The 21611-nt window shown below is 45.9% G+C and overlaps 1 protein-coding gene across 1 annotated transcript; it reads right to left on the bottom strand.

Annotated features, from left to right (window-relative positions):
* Positions 1-1165: 1165 nt before the first annotated feature.
* Positions 1166-21051, bottom strand: LOC114912124 (plexin-B2-like). The gene is made up of 33 exons (XM_029257470.1): positions 21030-21051; positions 19468-20579; positions 19058-19246; positions 18814-18939; positions 18636-18736; positions 14654-14780; positions 13762-13918; positions 13526-13637; positions 12523-12631; positions 12077-12169; positions 10922-11009; positions 10560-10726; positions 9925-9993; positions 9609-9796; positions 9243-9351; positions 8814-9023; positions 8364-8537; positions 8040-8182; positions 7431-7531; positions 7067-7296; positions 6324-6505; positions 6129-6195; positions 5813-5959; positions 5402-5558; positions 5128-5216; positions 4881-4965; positions 4657-4808; positions 3900-4057; positions 2759-2906; positions 2558-2622; positions 2373-2448; positions 1931-2005; positions 1166-1642 (listed from the first exon to the last, which is right to left on the bottom strand). Exons 1-33 carry the CDS (start codon positions 21043-21045, stop codon positions 1538-1540), a joined length of 5127 nt encoding a protein of 1708 aa, XP_029113303.1. The 5' UTR covers positions 21046-21051; the 3' UTR covers positions 1166-1537.
* Between the last annotated feature and the right edge of the window lie 560 nt (positions 21052-21611).

Genomic DNA, 21611 nt, shown 5'->3' with positions numbered 1-21611 from the left:
ACGACAAGGACAAAGACGACCGCTGGGGGGCAGGCGAGGCCGTCTCCTTCAGGGAGAGCAGCATAATGCTGCTTTCCCTGAGGAGTCGCCCATCCAGAAGAGCTCACCAGAAGAAGAGAGAGATTATCAGGGGTGTCGGACCCCCTCGTCGAGGGAGCTGCAACGCCGATGGCGGCAGGAGGAGGATTGGTGGTGGAGGTGGTGGCAGCGGCGAATCTGAACATCACAGCGGAGCCGACAAAGGAGGAGACGATAACTGCAAGGGTGGAAGCGACGACGGCCTAGAGAAGAGTAAGGGCCTAGCCCTGAGACTTGGGCAACAGCAGTCGAGAGAGACTGAAGGGCAGACAGGGAGCCGCACCCAATCACGTGGTAAGAGCTACCTGATTCGCAAGACTCAGTAAAATAATTGGTTAGCAATCATACATTTTACGGTACCAGTTTACTGAAGATTAGAAACGCAACAATTTACAAGCATTTAATCAGAGAAAAACAGAACTAAGTAGCCATATGTCATCGTCATCAGAAAGGATATGGCTCATACCGAAACAGGCTGGTGACAATGTGAAAGACTTCTAACATTTTTCAGAATGTCAGTATGACTCCTTTAAACTTTGAAGTAGACATTGGAAAAAGAGCTGAGAGCAACAACAGCTGTCGCAAAGATAATAATGATAAAGTAACAATAAAAAAGTGAGATCTAATCATGAATAGATACATCTACTCCACCGAAAAGTGTCTGCAGAGTGACAGAGGTGCCTCTTATGACAGTATGGTTAACTGCAATATGTGCTCTCCCATGCTGCAGTGCTGTTTTCTGCACAACCCCCCTGTTCAGGGGATGAGGACAAGAAGACCCAACAGGCAAGGAAATGAGCACGTTGGTCACTGGTGGTCCAATAAACAGATTCCAGACCCTTAACTTTATATCTCACTTCAAAACAGAGGTCCCACCCTTCCCATCATTGAACAACTGGAGAACATTTATCAGGCACAAATATCAAAAACAAAAATGTAAACATATATAAGGCTTTCTGGATAAAGAACGCACACAAAAAAAAAAAAAAAATTTATACTATTCTTAATTCTGAATAATCTTATTCTAATATTCTATACTATTCTTAAACTTTTCCACAAAAGAAGAAATTGAACATTTAACTGAACAACTGAACAGATAAAGCCTGCAATTAAGGAAGGGTTTATTTCAAAGGCCGGGCTGCAATGGTCACGTGTCTCATCGTTGAGAACGTCTGGTGTGGTGTCTCCCGCAGATCCCTCAGCCCCTTGGCATGTGTCGTATGATCTGGACCAGCACAGGGAAGGGGACCGACTTTGAGAACCGTCAGGGACTTGCGACACCGTTTCAGACACCCCAAATGGTCACTTAAAATGGGGGGAGGGTTTCTCGGAACAGCCCCATTTTTTTCCCTACCCCACTTCTTCGCCATTCCACTCAGGACTCAGGCCATATGACGTAAACCCCACATTAACTTCTAGCCCCATAGTACCAAAACCGGCCCCTGCCCTCCTACAGAGGTTAGGGGTCTGTCACTTTGTTCTCCAGTACAGCCACTATCTGCTGCAGTTTCAAGGCGAGCTGTTTATTCTGGGCTGCAGGGTCCTCGTCTAAGGAGGTGATGATCTGGAATCAAGGTAAGAAGAGATTCCGTTACCTACTTGAACGATGAACATCGGCGCAGCAAGTGGTAGGTAATAAACTAGGTTTGCTTGAGACTTTCATGTCTGCAGCTGTGCCTCCTTCTCAATGTAATGCATAAATTGTACTTTTGCTGAGATGTACGTCGCTTTGGAGAAAAGCGTCTGCTAAATGAATAAATGTAAATGTTAGAGAAGACGTGCAGCGTCGTGTTCAATCTCAGATCCTTGTGTTCATATGTGTCTGACAGGAAAGGAAGAGCGAGTCACATACCACATCATAGTACTTGTCTGCATACTGGTATAGCTGATGCAGAGCCACCTGGGTGCTGAGTTTGCCTGTGTGAGACTGCGAGACAAAGAACAACTTGAAGTAAGGAACTTCTAGGACTGACCAAAACCAGCCGAAGCAGCCATATCTACACCCCCTTTGAAGGTAAGATCTTCTGGCTCCTCACTGTGTCCACATAAGACATAACATCACAACCTCACAGAAGTATCTATTCTGCACTTACGTGAGCGATGAACATCGGTGCATCAAGTGGATAGTAACAAACTAGGTTTACTTAATTACATGTCTACAGCCATGTCTCCTTCTCTTAATGTAACACACAAATTGTATTGTTGCTGAGATGTATGTCACTTTGGATAAAAGCGTCTGCTAAATGAATAAATGTAAATGTAAGTACAAGGGCAACAGTGGAAGACTCACTCACCCGTGACACCTTCGCTAAGTGGGTGTTCATATGCTGGTTGCTGACGGGCACCATCTCCCTGATGCCCTTGTAGTAACTATGGACAAATACAAGCCGAGACAGGTCATCTTGATTAAAGGCAAAGGGATTTTTGCAGATGGTAGGAAATGGTGAGATTACCAAGTGGTAGCCCTGACAGTACTTACTCCTCCACCATCTTCTTGTATGTGGAGATTTCCTTTGCATAGAGTAATTTGTGATTCGGGGAATCCTGTAAGGAATAAAGCCAAAGGAAAGTGGTTAGAGAGGGATCATGGGCTGGAGAAAAAAATGAAGTCCTGGCTCTTGGATCCTTCGCCTGGCTTAACATCAACAAAGGCGTAACATCGAAGCGCTCCCAGGCTCACCCGGCTCAACTTGTGCTCGCTCTTGGTGCAGGCGTCCATGAAGGTCTGGGCAATAACAAACAAGGAGGCGTCCACCACTTCGTTCACATGAACGTCGAAGATGAAGTGGGGGTTCCTCAGGATGTTCACCCAGAACCTCAAAGGCAAGCTGTGGAGACACAAGCCTTTTCAAGAAACACACACTAGCACTCACACTCATTCCATGCAAATATAACTGTGGCCTCATCTTTAACCCTGTTTCTGGATGTTATTCCTGTTCTTAGCTCTCAGATGTCCCAATGAATACTCCCACAGTTAATCAGTTAGAGTCTGGCTGCAATTCACTTTGCCTTATCAACTGAGTACCGAGGCACACGATACAGGGATCATACAAATGCATTATTGTGTTGCAGATTAATTTTAAAAGTGCAGAAAATAGACACTTCTTCCCCCACATTTATTTAAGAGTTGAGGCATCTGAGCCAAATAAGTTTGGAATTCATTTCTGATTTAGTGCCCAGAGAGATGTTCCAAACAAATGAACAAAAAGAAGTGGATTTAATAAATTAGCAGGGGACATAATTATCCTGTCTGTTCAGCATGTAATAGTACACAAATTCATCAGTAAGCCAAAAGTGTTGTAATTACACTGTTCATCACTCATTCTCACAATACCAACACTTCCAGTCTATGCCCTCAAAAGAGCCTGTCAATCAAAGATAAATATATATGACGCAGATGGTTTACTGCGGTATAAATTCCACATCAACGTATCCAGTGTGTGCGGAGCTCTCAGTAGAAATTTTAAACGAAAAATACAGTGTCAAGCACGCACATGCGCACACATGCACACACGCACACACACTGTCTGAAGCTGCTCGTCCCGAGCGGGGTTACGGCGAGCCGGAGTCTAATCCGACAATGGAGGGCGCAGGGCTGGAAGAGGAGGAGACACACCCAGGACGGGACGCCAGTCTGTCGCAAGAAACCCCAAGCAGTACTTGAACCCCAGACCCACCACAGAGCAGGCACGGGCCAAACCCCCCGCAGCCCCACGCCCCTGCGCCTCCTCTCACCGTGAAGCATTTGTCTCTGAAAACTGACAGCTCCAGCACTGCTTTCTCAGGAATTCTCTCTGCCAGAGACGGCAAGAGCACTCTACCTGCTGGTCTTCCACATGTCAATGGTCTGGTCATCCACGTTGTCGTGCTTCTGTGCCTGTTCGTCCAGGAAGTCAAAAGAGTACTTGACTGCTGGGGGCCCAACGGATGAACAGAGGACACTGCGGAAGAAGTCGTCCACAAACCGTTGCAGAGTGCCCTGAAACAAACACATTTGCGCATATGTAAGCAAGCCCAGGTGAGGAGGAGCCGTTTTCAAACGCATAGCAATCCTGTTATTTCTGTCATGAAATCTGATAAATATATTGTAACGACCTGCGTTACAGTTTTGAGGGGGAAATACGCTTGTTGTAATTGGTTAGCGTTTGGTGACGCGCGGGGGATATAAGGGGGTGATTGCATCTGCCAGGGGAGAAAGAGGAGCGAGCTTGGGGGTGCTAAGCAGGGTGGGAAGGCTGGCGAGACGCGCAGGTCCTGGAGGAAACGGGGTCCCTGGTGCCGGTGTTCAATAAAATGTTCGAGATGAACGGTACCTCTGCGTCCTTCTTCGCCCCAACCAAGCCCACGGCGCTGCGTACCACAATATGATATCCAAATACTAATCCAAATATTTCACTTTGCATTCCAAATACAGATTTAATTATTAGAACGATCTTTTACATATTCAGGGCTAGAATATAGAAGTATGATTGGATTCTTAGCAATGCACAACCAAATTGCTGCATATTAATGTATTGTAGGCTTCACCAGCCCAGCGTATTTAGCATTCTAACTGCAGCAGGCTATTAACAAACCAACCTTGACAGACAGCAACCGCATCAAATAAAGCTCTGTGATGGCTTTGGTCATTGACTTGTCCTTCATGTTGCCCCTCTTGGATTTGACCTCATCCACCTCCTCTGCTGGCCGCACCAGGTGGAACACCTTGTCGTCTTCACGCAGAGCATTTCCTGGAGGAGGGTTGTCAGCAAGACCATGGGAACACTACAGAAGGCCAGAAGTAGTACAGGAGCACCACTCACTCTCTTCATGACTGTCCTGGTGCTGGTCATAAGACTGCAGAGGATGCAGGACCCTAGACAGGACGAGAGTGGCGTTGTCTCGCACCTGAAACACAAGAACTATGTTCAGCCCGAGCTGGATACAGTCTGACAGATTTCAGGTCTGGAGCAGACACGACACAGACATTTAGTCACCACGTAGGGGGCAAGCCGTGACTCAACCTGTACCGTTAGAATCGATGCGTCCATTTCTTAAGATGTAACTCACGCTATAGTGGGCCAAAGTGTTCATGCGCTTCCATCTGCCCTCCTTTTGCGATGTCAAGTCAAGGTCCGACAGAATCCGCCCAGCAGATTCTACGGAGCAGAAAGACTATTTCAACATTCATTTTATATCCCAATCATATGCAGACTGGTGCAATCCAAGCAAGGAAACCCTCGCCTATAAAACAGAATTAATGTCATACCTACTTCAGTAATAAACAATTCATGTCATGAATCGTTATATTATGCAACTGTGCTCCAGCTCAGCTGGTCCTTACTGAGAGTGACGCTTTCCACCTTGGGCCTCTGAGAATAGGGCACATTTTTATACACTTGCTCAAGGATCTTCTCCTTCACTTGGGAGATGGTGTCACAGTTGACTACCTTGACCAAAGTGACACCTGGCTCCTCCCCGTGAACAAGGACCTGCAGAGTCTAAGGCGAAAAGGGCGGTTAGCACTTGGCCTTCTGTGCATGCATCCAGTTCCCACACTGTAGATTTAACGTGCATCTTCAAAAACTGTCCTAGATCACAAGGATTCTGCTGATCACGAAAGTGTCCACCGGTATTGTCTTCTTCCCATTTCTTGGAGTTCATTTTAGCACCACAGATAATCCTTTCAAAATGAAGCATTCATACCTCAAGTGACCGCCGACGTGTGATCGGGTTCAGCCTACATAATACTCACCAGCGTACAGTACTCCACGTCGTCCCCCAGCAGGTCAGTGTCATTCAGCGTGTACTTGGCCTTTTTCATGACAGCATCCACTGGGCCTTTCTCCACTTGGTGTTTGACGGCTTTGAACAGCTTGTACAAAGGCTCTCCTGCCGAGTCCTGCCCGCACAAGAATTCACCATCAAGCTTCTTTCAGAACAAAACCGTTCCCTGTCACTAAAGCAAAAACCTTCATTTTGTTCAAACAAAGATCTGAACCAGTAGAAAATAAGATTAATCCACAGAGTGGAATCAAATGAGATTAATTTTGTGTCACAAAAGATGATACCTTCAAGAACTGATAGAGACAGATAGACATCCAGTTGCACAGCATTTTCCCCACCACCGTCTCTGACCTACAGGTAAGGGGCAGAGAAATTACTTTTTTTAAAGTGGGCAGGGGAGGATCACATTATTAAAAAAAAAAAAAAAAAAAGGGCCGTTCTGAGACACCTTAAAGATACGCTGGTCTTATACACCTCACCTGTGCAGCATGAGCTTGGGGTTCTTGCTCCGGGCATATTGTTCCATGAGTTCTAACAGGAGTGTCCTCATGATGTCTGTGTAGTAGTCCAACTTGCTGTGAAGCGCCACCGTCAGCAGGGAGGCAAAGTAGCCCTTTGACCGGGCATTGAAGTCAGGATGCCCCTCTAAGGTGCGGATGAACTGACAAAGGCACGATCTGCTATGCACCTCATATATCATTCTAAATTATGTGCTATACAAGCTGGAAAACACATAAAATCCATTAACTTTTATGCTGTGAAAGCCAGTCTGATGATTGTGATCACACACAGGCTGAAATCACTTATCCCAAGAGGGGTCGTGGCAACACAGGGCGCAAGGCTGGAGGGGGAGGGGACACACCCAGGACGGGACGCCAGTCCATCGCAAGGCACCCCGAGCCCCCTCTCTTTCAAACACAGGGGAAACGTATGAACTCCACACAGACATTTGAATTTGAACTCACACATAAACCCACAGCCCAGGAGTCACCCACTGAATGACAAGAGCACACTCGAACCCCAGACCCGCCAGAGAGCGGGACCCAGCCAAGCCGCTGTGCCACTGCACTCCCCAGTGATGATTGTGAGGATTGTATTAATTTCACATTAAAAAAGAACTGGAGCAGCAAAGAACAGATGGGAAAAGACACAAATATGCAGTTTTTAGGCACTTGTGACAATAAGGAAAGGTTTTGGGAGCTGCACTGATGTTAGGACCTACACTGAGAAGGAAAGGCTTGCTATTCAGCAGGTTGAGGAACTGGTTGAGGGCCTGCATCACTGTGGCCCTCCTCGCCTCAGGAATGTCCATCTTGCCAGTGATCATCACGTCATTGGCGCTGTCATTGAAAGGCAGGAAGAAAACGCGGTCTGTGTAGGTCTTGTAGTCCAGGAAGGGGATACAGGGTTCACTGAGGTCACCGGTGTGGTCCTCCATTTCAATCATGAGCTCTGAAAAGGGTTAGGAATAAAACTTTACATGCGCTATACAGGGGATTGTGCAACTGTAGATTAAAGGGCTCTTGCAAGTGGTAAGAGCCAGAGTAAAGACTGCAGATGAGCAGATTATTAGTTATGGAAAAGACCTGTGAACTCCTTCTTGCAGTGGTCACGAACCCTCCCCTCCAGGTTCTCGAGCTGCTGCCTTAGTTTCTCATATCCTCTCTCAGCTCGCTGGCTCCTCCTCCTGTGCACACACATGGAAATGATCAAATTACAAAAGTGCCTCGAAAGAGGAAGCGATAAAATTCATACACTGAGTAATGGTGTTATGTAACTACCTACCCACTTAGGACAAAAAGTAAAACTATCCACACTGTGGCTGTTTTCAGTTTTATTTATTTATTCATTTTTTAAGGGGGTGCGGTGGTGCAGTGGCGCAGTGGGTTGGACCGGGTCCTGCTCTCCCGTGAGTCTGGGGTTCGAGTCCCGCTTGGGGTGCCTTGCGACGGACTGGCGTCCCATCCTGGGTGTGTCCCCTCCCCCTCCGGCCTTACGCCCTGTGTTGCCGGGTAGGCTCTGGCTCCCCGCGACCCCGTATGGTACAAGCGGTTCAGAAAATGTGTGTGAAATGTATTCATTTTTTTAAAGAAAACTCAGGATGTGTGATAACTTATGTTCTCTTCGTTGACATACGAGCAGCAATGTTCCACATTTGGAATTTATGCGCCGAGGTTTAAAACGAAGTCACTTACCTGTAGCGGGACACTGAGGCTATGATTATCCCCACCATCGGGGCAATCACTGCAGGAATTATGATGGCCAGGGGAGATGTCCAGGATGCCTCAGTCTTGCTCTCATACTCCACTGAGCCTACAATCCGCTGCCCATGGCCGAACTTAATCCGAAGGAAGCAGAAACAATAGAGTTGGAAAGCTGGAGCAGAATTAAACCATAGGCATTCAGGCAACTCCACTAAAGCTGTAGTTTTATTTAGCAACTTCAGTAAAGCTGAGTAGCCTTTTCTCCTCTTCAAGCTTCAATTCAGGAATCTTTCTCTGCACAGCACAGTGCCTTACCTTAAGTTCCAGCAAATCTGCCTTTGTGTCTCTCTTGGGCCTCTTGAAGCAAGATGTTGGTTGGGTCCAGTCCAAGAAGAGCATGTCATTCTGTAAGATGCTGACCCCACAAGAGACGTCTCCCACAAAGGCTTCTGCTTCTTGGGCTGTCATTGCTTTGGCGAAACCTTTACCCTTGGGCGCGAGAGACAAGAAGATGGCTTGGCCACACTGTTCTGTGTTAACTGCAAAAGCTCTAATACTGAGAATTTATTGTATTTCAGAAGTACTGTATCAACTGGGTTTTATCAAGAAAACTGGGGACATTACATCACCTATAACCGTTGCTTTTCTCAACTGTAATTTTACATGTTAAAACAGACAACAAAAACAGTATGGAAACGTTTGGTGGGTATAAAACAATTCTGCAGGAGCTACTCCTAAATAATGCCAACAGAAGATTATATTTACAGTTACAGATATGATGCTGTTCTCTGAAACAATCCTTTTCTGGTTCTCTTCAAACGTAGGATCCGGGTGGTAGTCAAAAGGCTTGAGCTCAAGCTCAATGTTGTCCATGACGATGTAGGTCCTGAGAGACGCTATCCCATCGGTCACGTTCACCGTCGGGGAGGAGAACTGCATTACTGTGTCATTTTCGCCTTTTACCTCCACTTCAGACTGCAAGGGAAGGATCAGACTGAGAGAGACACCAGAGTAGAGTCCATGGCTCCTACCTGACCCACAACAAATGTATACACACACATTAAAATACTGGTGGAATGCTGGTGCTATAGGTGCTCCATTACTTAAAACCCCTACTGTTCCAAAAAGCAGAGAAGACAGGCACTGCACACTGGGAGTGGTCTTCTGGTAAGAAGCCTTTCATCGGACACAAACCTTCAGTGGACTGGTGACGCCTGACTGCTCGCTGGAGGGCATCACTTTCACGGCAGCGTTCTGGACGAGGTCAAGCCCGGTGCCGACGATAAAAATTATCCGGCCCCCACTGAAATTAGCACAACACTAATGTCACCCTAAATCTGTACAATATGATCAATAAACACCAGCTTTCTTCTCAAGGATTTGACACGTATACGAATATACCGCGTGCATGTTTAACTCCGTAGGTAAGGATAGGAAGTCGAACCCAAAGCAACCATTGTCTCATATGGAGCTGGCACAAAGCAAGGAGATGAGCTAAGGTGAGAAAATGCCAACAATGCCTGTTTGCAAAAGTGCAGGTGACCGGGTGCTCTGCTGTACCTGGTGGACACGGAGTACTTCTCTTCCTGGTGCACGCAGGGCCCTCCGGCCACTCTGATGCTCTCTATGTCCTCTTTCACGATACCCAGGTTGGAGCCTTTGACGGTCACTGAAATCCCCCCAGGGGGGTGTGGCGGCACAGTGGGTTGGACAGCAGTCCTGCTCTCCGGTGGGTCTGGGGTTCGAGTCCTGCTTGGGGTGCCTTGCGGCGGACTGGCGTCCCGTCCTGGGTCTGTCCCCTTCCCCCTCCGGCCTTACGCCCTGTGTTGCCGGGTAGGCTCCGGTTCCCCGTGACCCCGTAAGGGACAAGCGGTTCTGAAAATGCGTGTGTGTGTGTGTGTGTGTGTGAAATCCCCCCTTTCAGAGGCCCATACCGAGGTATGATCTGAAAAAAGAGCATTTCCTCTTCAGATACATACTTACAATGTACAGACAGGTTATCTGCATTTTGTAACGATTAGAGAGCCCGTGGGGGGGGGGAAATGTTTGCCAGAGTTTATCCCTTCTTGTTATTACTTTCGGTAGAAAAACGATAAGGTAAATTGGTGTATTTGTGAGATGTTTGTTTTGTACGTGCATTTTTCGTGAGGGAAAAAGTCATTCATTCTAATAAAACCATTACCATCCTGCTCCAAAGGGACAGGTGTGTCACTAATAGAAATAACTAGATTACTTTTGCCTTGGTAGAAGTAAGCCAATGCCAGCATTAGGATTGCCAAAAGTATTTTTTTTTTTTTTTTTTTTTTTGTTAACAAATCGGATATAGAATAGTATTCATGGTAGGAGATTAGACACCAAGTGAACTGTTAGACATGAGATCTGGCAGTTTTTAGCTATGACCAAAAGGAAATTTATTAATTTGCTTGGATAGATAAAAGGACAGGAGGTAATAAATGTGCTATTTTTTGTATGATACAGAGAAAACATGGTGCAGCGTCTCCAGAAACTCACATCAGTGATTTCAGGGTTGGGACAGTCCCTCCTCCGCTCACCACTCGGACACCTTTTCCGATACTCGCAGGACTTGGTTTTATCGCACCACACACAACTGTAGATGGGGTCTGCACTCTTGCACAGGCTGCAGTCCTCACGGCCCACTGCACAGTTGTATAGCGTCACTGCAGGTGAGGGGTGGACACCACCATCAGCACACCGCACACGACACCAATTTCCATTCATTTTTTGACGACTTCCATGCGCAAGGTCACTTAACTGAACAGTCAGTTATAAGAATCAGTTCAACTCATTGTTTTTACCATCCCCTGTGCGCACGGCTGCGGTCCGAACAGTCCACGTCTGACTGTCAGGCCTACCGTTTAGTTTGCTGTTAATCTTCTTATGTGTCTTTCTGTCCTTGATGTAGAAGAGCACGTCAACTGTTCGCGCTTCGTCATACGCAAACTGGTCCCGGGAACGAAGAAAAAGCAACATTAACATTCGGTGCTTGCAAACTGCAAAAATTCCGAGAGGTCTTGATATTACGATGATCTATTATCCAGGCATCAACGCTTACATTACCATTTAGACATTTACACGCAGGCCAGCTGGTAGCATACTGGTTAGCGCTGCTGTTTTTGGACCCAAAGGTTGCAGGTTTGAATCCCACCTGTAGTACCCCAGTGAAAGGTACTTACCCTGAGTAAAGAGCAGTAGTTACTTAAACATTTACCATTATAGTTATTTAAATGTTAGTCATAAACACCATTTAGCTGCTTACACTGATTGTACCCATTGATACAGTTGGGCAGTTTTACTGGAACAATTAAGTAGCTTGCTCACAGGTTCTACAACAGCAGGAGGTGAGATTTGAACCTGGGTCTTTAAGGCTCAGCTATGAGCCCTGCACATCTGCTGCTAGCACATTGGGCATCCACATGTGACTGAAAGTCTTCCATCAGAAATAGTTCACCACTGTGTGAGTAAACAATTCTTTAACTGACAGATATTGAAAAACAGGAGAGCCAAGCAGCACCCAAGCACATTAACCCAAAACATCTGCTGTGTTCATAAGGGGCTGCTACAATATCAAACTACTTTGGTACAACCTTTTTTGCCACAAAAGCCACCGAGTGAGCAGGAGGCCAGGCCCTGAGGGACAGCTGGTGCACTTACTGGCAACTCAGCTCCGCTCCCTCCTCTTTCCCTCCCATACAGGCAAGAGAAGGAAGGTGTTCTGGGGCACGTTGTGCAGTACAATACATCCCTGGCTGCAGGACACTGTTCGCGAAGGAAAAGCTGCAACAGCTGGGACTCACACACTTGGTGGTTGCTTTGCGCTTTCATCTATGCATGTCGAACCCTTATCCAGACACCTAGGAGGTGAGCTCGGAAGCTGCTCCACAGGCTACTCCGTGGTATTCCACAGCGCTAGTGTGGCCCTCTGCCCCCTGTCAGCATAGCGCAAGCGAAGGTGCGGGCAACAGAGCCGCTCAGAACACCAAGGCAATGAAATTCAGTCCAACACTGACCTTGTATCCCTTTAAATTGTAGTCTGAATCTTTTATAGTGACCATTTCCTCAGTGGGCACCATCAGCTCGGTGCCAATCTTGAATTCTCTGCCCTGGAAGAGATAAGGTAGACAAACAGTGTAACCCAGAATCCACTATAACCTTCAAGGCAATCTCTACTTTAAAAAAAAAAAAAAAAAGGCAACGATAAATTATTTTATTACTTATCACAGTCAACAGGTAGATATGAAGAAAAATCTTTCACCTTATAAACACAGAGGTTTTTTCCAGTGAACTCGATGGAGGTTTCGTAACCCACAGGAATGAGAGACAGAGTTGGATTCTCAAATACTGGGCACTTACCTCCCTGCGAATGTCAAACACGGGGCATTTTTTCATTTTTAAGACACCTGGCACAAGGCAGACAGGAATAGGTGAGACGTGCTGCTGCTGCCTCATTTCTTACTTCTTTATGTTTGATAATGTGATCACCCACGGAGTCATCGCTGTCATCGCAGATGAATTCCTGAGTGTTCCACTGGCAGCTCCACTCGCTGTCCACACACGACATGCACCTGTTAGCAAACGCAAACAACCAAGGCACCAGGGTGAGAACATTAATACTGTCTTGACTGATCTTCTCCTTCCCAAAACCTGTAGCATTAACAGAGACCAGTCATCCGGATTTACATTTTCATTTATTCATTTAACTGACGCTTTTCTCCGAAGCAACTTACAACGGTACGGTACTTACAGCTATTTACAATTTATACAGCTGGGTAATTTTATTGGAGCAATTACCTTGCTCAAGGGTATTACAGGAGTGTAACAGGTGAGATCTGAACCGGTACTGAACCTTTGGATCCAAAGGCAGCAGCTCTAAAGTCAACGCTATCAGCTGCCCCGTAAAATGGATACAGGGATGGATGGATGAACGAACGGGTGGCACAATGAGTAGCACTGCTTTCTCACAGTGCCTGGGTGGTGCGAGAGGGTGTGAGTTCAATCCCCACTCAGCCTGTGTGGAGTTTGCATGTTCTCCTTGTGTCTGCATGGGTTTCCTCCCACAGTCCAAAGACATGCTGTTCAGGTTCCTCCATAGTGTGTGAGTGACAGAAGAAGAGAGAGTGTGTTTCACTGATGTATGGATGAGTGAGCCCTTGTAAGTAGCGTACCTAGCAGTGTAAGTCACTTTGGTGTCCAAAGTGTGTGGACTTGTAACACTACCTAGAGTTCAGTGGCAGTTGCTCTGGAGACAAGTGTCTGCTAAGTAAATATAATGGATGGATATATATATATATATATAGATGTTTGTAGATATTCCAAGAATCCCCTCAAGAACAATTCTTGCCCATGCAGTCAAAGTGAAAGACAAAAGCAGAGACTGATTTCGAAGAAGTGCCTTAGGCAGGCACATCATGACATTATGCTGTAATGGGCACCCGCCCCACCCTGACGCCGCCACTCACGGTGTGTTCTCCGCCTGCCTCGCGGCTGCGCTGCAGTTATAAAAGGTGAAGTAGCTGGACGCCAACTCCACCTCGTCATTCACAAAGATCTTCGCGGCCACTTGGACAAAATCTGAAGGCACACGGGTTAGCAAAGGGTTACGTCGCCTGCCGGCAAGACCTCTCCGGGAAAGGTGTTTAAAAGCTACAATGACTTTGCTCACCGTTGCACCATGGCACACAGCTGGGAAACTCACCTTTATTTTTGGGAGTGACAAGAATCTCGGTGACTTTCGGCAGATCACAAGTGACCTTTGAGTCGCCCATTTTCGCTTCACTTTCAAAATTGCCAAAAATGCATTTCAGACTGTCATCCCCTCCAATGCTGGGGAGAGAAGCCACGTTGATGTCAACCCGCAAATAAAGCACACAGATCAAGGACCTCTGACATGCACACACTATGTGATCCAAGATCAAACTGAATATGGAGACAATATTGAAATAAAAGACATTACACACTGTAAACAGCGCTATTCTGAACAGCTCTACAAACAGTGTCATAGCACAGTTAGTCAATAAAACATCCAAGTTCGTGGGAGTAAAGTTTACATTAACATAACTATTAAATAGCTCAAAAATCATCTGAACAGCCGGAACTGCGGAATTTATGAATTTCAACGTAAAATGAATCAAGTTAAATGATTAGCAACACTTTTAATTGTGAATCTCCCGGAAGTGTTTGCATATTTCTTACAAAAGAGGAAACATATCAACAACCTAAAACGGGGAAAACTGTACTTTACAAACCTCCAGTTAATGTAAACTCAGGTATGTATACAAGTAACCACATCCTAAAAAACTGCAGTCGCCGTAACCTTCGACTTTATTTTAAAGTGTTAGAAAGATGGTGTGTGTGTGTGTGTGTGTGTGTGTGTGTCTCTCCCATGTGCACTGGATGAACGACATGATGCAAATTCTAAAACTGGAAATGATAAGATACTCATTGTGGGGTTCTTCTGCAGAATTTTCCAGTATCTGGCAATGTCTCTTCTCCTATGTTGAAAACATGCCCTTTGGTAAAATCTGGGCAAGGGTCTAAAGTGTATGTTCCTTGGCGTAGGAGATACAGGCAAAGTCAACCTCTCATACCTTCTGCATCTTCTTGCAGCTCAGATTTGGTGGCTGGAAAGATGTTATTTCCACACACTGGTTCTGAGGACTCCACAGCCAGTGCTTCTCCTCTTCTGCCTTCCTGCAGTCAGACTTCCTGGTGCACCTGCAGCAGAAAGGATACCCATGAGCCACTGCTCCAGCCCACTCTGTACGAACCACTTCCAAAGCCTTCCGTCTACACAGCTCCAACAGTGTGGATTCCAAGACCTTCTCAATATTGCTTTTAACTATGAGGTGAAGATGTAAGTAGACAGACAGAATCTTTGGCAGGGAACCTTTGGAATTTAACAACTCTGCCCAACTACTTGTCCAGGCCATGGTGACATCTTGTCTGGATACTGCAACTCTCTCCTGTCTGGCCTTCCTGCTACTGCCACCAAACCTCTACAGCTGATACAAAATGCTGCTGCGCGAGTTGTGTTTGTCTTGCCGAAGCGTTCCCATGTATCTCCTCTACTCGTTTCTCTGCACTGGCTTCCTATAGCTGCCCACATCAAATTCAAGACCCTGGTTATTGACTACAAATGCATCAATAGAACTGCTCCCAGGTATCTACAAGACTTGATCATCTGCTACACGCCAACCAGACTTCTACGCTCTTCCACATCTGCCAGCTTGGTGCTCCCACGCGCGAAAGGTAAAGCGAGGTGGTTCTCAGTTCTGGCTCCGTTGTGGTGGAATGACCTCCCCCTCTCGCTCAGAACTGCTGAATCTCTGCCCACATTTAAAAAGGGTCTTAAAACTCATCTCTTCCAGACTCACTTCACCCATGATGTCTTAAGTTCATGTAAGGCATAATTGTTCATGATCATGCTCGGATCAATCCTTTACAGAGCCACTGCAATGTAACATAAATGTTTATATGCATCTCAAAAAAAAAAGAAAGGTGACTAGAAATCGGCAATATTCTGGTAAAGTTTTATGCAGCTACTTATGTGATGAAGGCCGGTGCATATGGTGAAAGAAACAAACTGTACTTAAGAGTCAATGTTCATCAGTCTTTTAATAGACGTCGTCACACATTTTACATGACCATATCCTTATTGAGGGGGCGTGGTGGTGCAGTGGGTTTGACCGGGTCATGCTCTCCGGCGGGTCTGGGGTTCGAGTCCCACTTGGGGTGCCTTGCGGCGGGTGTGTGTCTCCCGCCCTCCAGCCATATGCCCTGTGCTACTGGGTTAGGCTCTGGCTCCCTGCAACCCCGCATGGGATAAGTGGTTTCAGATGATGTGTACAATGTGATGATATCTTTATTGAACAAACAGTTGAAAAAAATCAGTCACTGATGGAAATAAAAAAAAAAGTGAAAAATATTTTGTATCGAGTGGAACATCCTTTATTGGCAATAAGTTCAAACATTATACCTTTACAACAGTAGGGAAGAATTCTGGCCCATTGCACTACAGGAAATGTTTGAGTTCATCTATATTTTTGGCCTGCATGAGCAGCCTGCTTGAGATCACACCACAGCATTTCAGAGGGATTGAGGTCAGGACTCTCTTCTGATCATTGTAAAATATGGAACTGCTTCTGTCCGAGCCAATCCGTTACTGATTTACTCCTGCGTTTCGGATCACAGCCATGACCAAACTTCTTTTGTGTTTCAGATCAGGGGTTTTCAATCTTTTTTAATCCCGAGGACCCCCAAATATGATGATTCTGTGCAAGGGACCCCCTTGCCTAAATTATAAAGGCAACTATATATTTTTATGTGTAAAGACTTTTATATAATGTAAAGACATATTACAATTCACATTACAATAAATGCACATCTGAAATGCTGTTTCAGTAATTTTCTTTTATTTGGCAACTCGCTGCAGCCAAAAGTCTCTTTCACTCTCTCTCACTCATACACACAGCCTGAAACAGCTTGCCCAAAATGGGGTCGTGGCAAACCAGAGCCTAACCCAGCAACACAGGGTGCAAGGCTGGAGGGGAAAGGGACACTGCCAGGATGGGACTCCAGTCAGTTGGAAGGCACCCCAAGCGGGACTCAAACCCCAGACCCACCAGAGAGCGAGACCCAGCCAAACACGCTGCACCACCACATCCTCCAGCAGGGAATGCATTTATTGTAAATAGTTGCATTATGGGGAAAATGTGAATAAAGAGTGCAACCCTTGGGGGGACTTGAGGGGATAATAAAGGGGTGTCTCTGTTTGCCAATGAGGGGAGGGGAGCAAAAACAAACGAACCAAACCAACCTGGTGGCGCTAAGCAGGCTGGGACAGTCCTTTTGTGGATGTTGGTGTGGGGAAGACATGGGTCAGTTATATTCTTTGAAGCCAGAAAGGGGATTGTTATGGGAAAGACTTTGTCTTGACAATGTATTTTATGTAATGGTTGCTTTGTGATTTTGTTGACCAACTGTAGGAAAACAGTGTTGGATTTGTTTGATTGTGGATTTTAATGAATTGTTTTGGTTGTATGTATTATTGATAACTTTATTAAATAAAGTTTGAAAAAAAAAAAAGCAGGCTGGGAAGGCAGGCTTGAGGTGCAGGTTTTTTTTTAGTGTGTTAAAGGTTCTGCCATGCGTTTTTTTCTTTTCTCTCATATTTGTTGGACTTATTGATCTTATTGTTTTATTTAATTTTATTTTTGGCATGGCAGTTTTTCAGGATTTATTTATTGAATAAAGATTTTAATTATCAGAAATGATGAATGGAGATATTAGTTCCTGTCGCTTTGGACAGTGTGTGGAGTCAGACACCTTTGGGTAAGCTGGTGACCCATTCTGATCCGTAAGAAAAAGAAAAAAAAATAAATAAAATGAGGTGCAGGTTCTTGAGGAAATGGGGCCCTCGGATCGCGAGCATCATTTCCCCATATGCCGGTGTTCTAGTAAAACGTTCTTCCTGAACGCTGCCTGCGCGTCCTTTTTCGCCCCATCCGAACCCAGAGCGCCGCGCGCCACAGTACTCGTTGGCCTGCACTTGTTGTAAAAGCTGCAAAGCAATATTGTTGGCCATGTCACCTATGCATCTGCTCACTGCGTTATTGTCTGACACAAGCACGCACTCTACTTTTCGTGCTGCTCCCTCTCCCAATAACTCCCTGACAATGTCTTTAGTAGCTGGTAACAATAAGGCTTCGCCAGTCGTGCGCAGCTTCTTAGCACGCGCCACGTGCGCAAAAGTGCAAAATGTAAAGAGCGCAAAGCATTTTGGGATAAACACGTTACAAGGAATCACTCATAAATCACAAAACTATAGGTAGATTACGTAAAAAATTATATTACTGTAATATTTTTTTCTGTCAAGTTTTCCGCGGACCCCCTAACTCCCTCTTCCGGACCCCAGTTTGAAAACCCCTTTTTTTTAGATCACAGGATTGGCTACTGATGTGGGTATGCAGTGTTTGGCTTTCTCTAAAAATAATACTGTATACAGTTACCAGAAAAGGTCAGATTTGTTTCACCTGTCCACATAATGTTGTTCCAGCTGTGAACACCCGGCTGACAGCAAAGGTGAGATGGGCAGTAATGTCTTTCTGGAGAGCACTGCTTTCTTCCATGGTAACCTCCCACAAACACAGCTCTTGTTCAGTATTTTTCTTATGTAGGCTTGATCAGGCTATTGTATTTCAACTGAATTGTGCTGTGAAGAGCAGGTACTAAAAACCGTGTGTATTTTTTTTTTTTTTACGGCAGGGCAGGCCAAACTCACACCTCAGTCGACTGGAACACCCAATGCATTGACCGCAGACTCCAATTACCCTCTTTTCAGCATGTCATTACCCTAGAAGTTCACATACTTTTTCCATCAATGACTTTGATCAAACCATTTATTCAATTAAAATATGGATACGTGAAATGTGGCGTGTTGTTAAATAGGACTGTCTGCATTTATTATGCCTTAGACAAAGGAGCCATTCATGCAGAAAGCAGTAGGAGCAAACTGTTGTGTAGAAAGTAGTGAATATCTCACTGCTAACTGGGTGTGAACTGAGTGCTTACCTGCCCTCCAAGGCACACCAGCCACAGTAGGGATCCTTGAGGTCCATGCAAGACTTGCAGTCCTTCATCATATCACATTCCTCCACTGGTACCATTGAGATCTGACACAGAGTCAAGGATATCCAGCATCAAGCGTCTTACACAGAGTACAAATACAGTCCACTTCCCAAGACGGTACCTTTTTTCCTGTGGTGACGTACAGATGCCTGTGGTTTCTGTCGAATAGCAGGTGTTTGTTCACTGCCTCACCAGAGCTGGGTCCAGGGACAGTTCGGTACACCTCTGGTGTGCTGGACAGGTGTACCTGGAAGTTTACCTGTGTTCTAGTTTCACACCATTTTCTTTCCTATGAAAATGAGTTTGACCACACTGGTACCTGGGACTGCTCTCAGATACCGTACACCCTCTGCTGCTGTACTCACGTGGTACACCTTCCCATTGCTGGTTCCCAGAAAGGCCACCGTGTGCTCAGCCTCCACAGCAACGGCGACAGCCATGAGCAGGTCTCTGGTGGTGTGGACAGCTTGGGCAGCCAGCGCAAAGCCTGGTGTGCTGGCCAGCGGTGAAGGCAGGAAATCGGCACTACATTTGTACTTTGTCAGCGTGTCTTGCTGATGGGCACAGAGAGAGAAGTCTTTAACGTCAGCTTCCTCATACAATCACTTTGTCAAGTGTGCAAGAGGGGATACTCAGGTTTTCACTTTTAGAAAATTCTAATAAAGACAATAAACCTTAAGGTGAGCTATCCCATTTCACTGTTCCGACTTTACAGAACCTCAAGACACTTCTGAAAACATTGCTAATGTCATGTTTGAAACGGAGCGCTACTTACACGGACTGATACTGAACATAATAGATTTGTTGAGGTTGTGTACGGAGAATCAACAGCTACTTTGTTTCCAATTTTCCCATTTTTTGTATAGCAGGCACTGATGATTTCCATAATTCGTTGGTTGATATATCTCAGGGGGTACATGCAGAGCCCCGAACGGGGCTTGTCTTCATCGGTGCTGGACACTACGAACAGAATCTTGTCCTGCGACCGCACTTGGCCGTACTGACTGGATGCGCTCAGGTTTCGGGCCAGTTCCTCCCCAGGGGAGGAGACAAAGGCGGCCTGTGCCTTGTTGTACATGTTGTTGGGGCCACAGCTGAGCTGCAGTTCCATGTAGGAATAGTAATGGTGATCATCCTCACAAAGGCGGGAGATGAAGGTATAGTTTTTGTTATGTAGCCCCCTTCTTGTGCGGGTGAAGAGGAAGTAGATGAAGCCACTTTCCTTGAATGAGTAGCGAAAATTGTGCCTGTACTTCTTGACAAATGGGGTGACCTGAACAGCAGGAGCCTCAACAATGTCCTCAAACACATCCCAATTGCCAAAGTCCTGCAGGATGCGGGTGCTGATAAGCTTCATGTTGCCCTGGCTTCCGTAGCCTTTCCCCACGACAAACACATCAAATGTATCATTCTCTTTGGTGAAGGTTGACATCACTCCTACTACAGACACCGTCTCCTCACTGCTGACCACATAAGCCTTTTCACCCTTGCTGTCGTTACAGTAGATCAGGTGGTCAATGCTGCCGAGTTTCCGCAGGGAGCAGATGCCCTTGAAGAGGCTTCCACACACGATGAGCGAGCCGTTAGACGGGTGCACTAGCAACAGCTTGTTGGTGTTGTCTGTCATCTTGGCATCGTGGCAGGACTGGATGGGGGGTGTGAAGTGGCGGCTGTCCCTCTTGGGACCAGTCTCTACTTTCTTCTCCTGCTTGAGCAAGGAGTCCAATTGGTAGATGGCATTGATGGCTCCCACATAGATGCGGCCTGTGAGGGGGTCCTGCACCACGTTATTGATGAGGGTGCTGGATGTGAACTCCTGGATGGATTCCGCACAGCAGACTATGGAGAGAGACAGCAGCAGAACTGCCAGAGTCCACCACGCCATTTCTGAAAGAGGACATTAAGTGCGAGACTGTTAGTCATCTCTCTATACAGTGAGACAAACGTGTAGACATGAACACATGCTTCACTGTCAGCTCTACACACTTTCACAAAATAGCAGGATCCGGTCTTTCGTTTTCACAATACATCTGTCATCAATATATACCTGCTCACTGAACATCTGGCAATGATTTGCTTCACACAAATTTGTTAGAGCAGGCAGCAATTTTGTACTCCAATCTATTAAATGTACAGTTAATGCCTATAATTTCTACAGTTTTGCCACAAGTTTTCTGGTAAGAGCAGTCATTCCGAGTCCCACTCTCTCCACCAGCAGAAAGGAAAACTAAGGAGCAACGCCCAGGTCCTCATAAGTAATAAGTATAGATTTTTTTTTCTTTTTTTTTTTTTTAATTAAGTTTAGCTTATGTTACTTGAACACAAGCACTGCAATACCGCAACAGTCGATCATCTGGTAACCGCGACGCCACTAAGTGACGGACGGGCGGGTAGCGGATTATTATACAGCGTGCATACGCTGGACAAAGGGATGATTCACGTCCCGGGCGGGACGGCACGAGATTTCATAATATTTTCGGGCCGCGGGGCAACTGAAACCGCGGGTAACGGGGATCACTGTATATGAGTACACGTAGTATCAGAATAAGTGCAGCAAGCGGACACCGAAAAGATGTAAAATATACATACATACATACATACTGTGTATATATATATATTACTATCAGCAATTAGCTACTGTTTCCCTGAGGGGAACCTACTGTTGCTTATTGGATAACCTCTCCACGCCACGGGGCACTGCTCTGACTGCTGAGTCTGAAAAGTACAGAGAAGCCCACTGTGTAGAATTCGGACCCAAACAGCTACACCGCTTCGCAGCAGGAGGAATAGTGGTTAGAAGTAACACATAGATTGATTGAAGCAATTTTAAGAAGAGAGCCGCTCTAATCCTGCTGCTGGAATTTCCACAATTTTAAGGAACACACGTTTTTCAGTGCAAACGTCTTTTTTTTCCTTTTT

The sequence above is a fragment of the Scleropages formosus genome, chromosome 13, assembly GCF_900964775.1.
Source record: "Scleropages formosus chromosome 13, fSclFor1.1, whole genome shotgun sequence".
Taxonomy (NCBI): domain Eukaryota; kingdom Metazoa; phylum Chordata; class Actinopteri; order Osteoglossiformes; family Osteoglossidae; genus Scleropages; species Scleropages formosus.
The sequence above is the reverse complement of the archived record's forward strand: the minus strand, read 5'-3'. Positions and strand labels throughout refer to the sequence as shown.

What these genes read in the sequence shown, in the direction of transcription:
- LOC114912124 (XM_029257470.1), bottom strand. An exon ending in AGGCAGGCGGAGAACACACC is followed by an intron (nt 12,632 to 13,525) that starts GTGAGTGGCGGC and finishes GTTTGCTAACAG; the next exon opens with GTGCATGTCGTGTGTGGACA. An exon ending in ACAGCATCATATCTGTAACT is followed by an intron (nt 8,538 to 8,813) that starts GTAAATATAATC and finishes CTCGCGCCCAAG; the next exon opens with GGTAAAGGTTTCGCCAAAGC.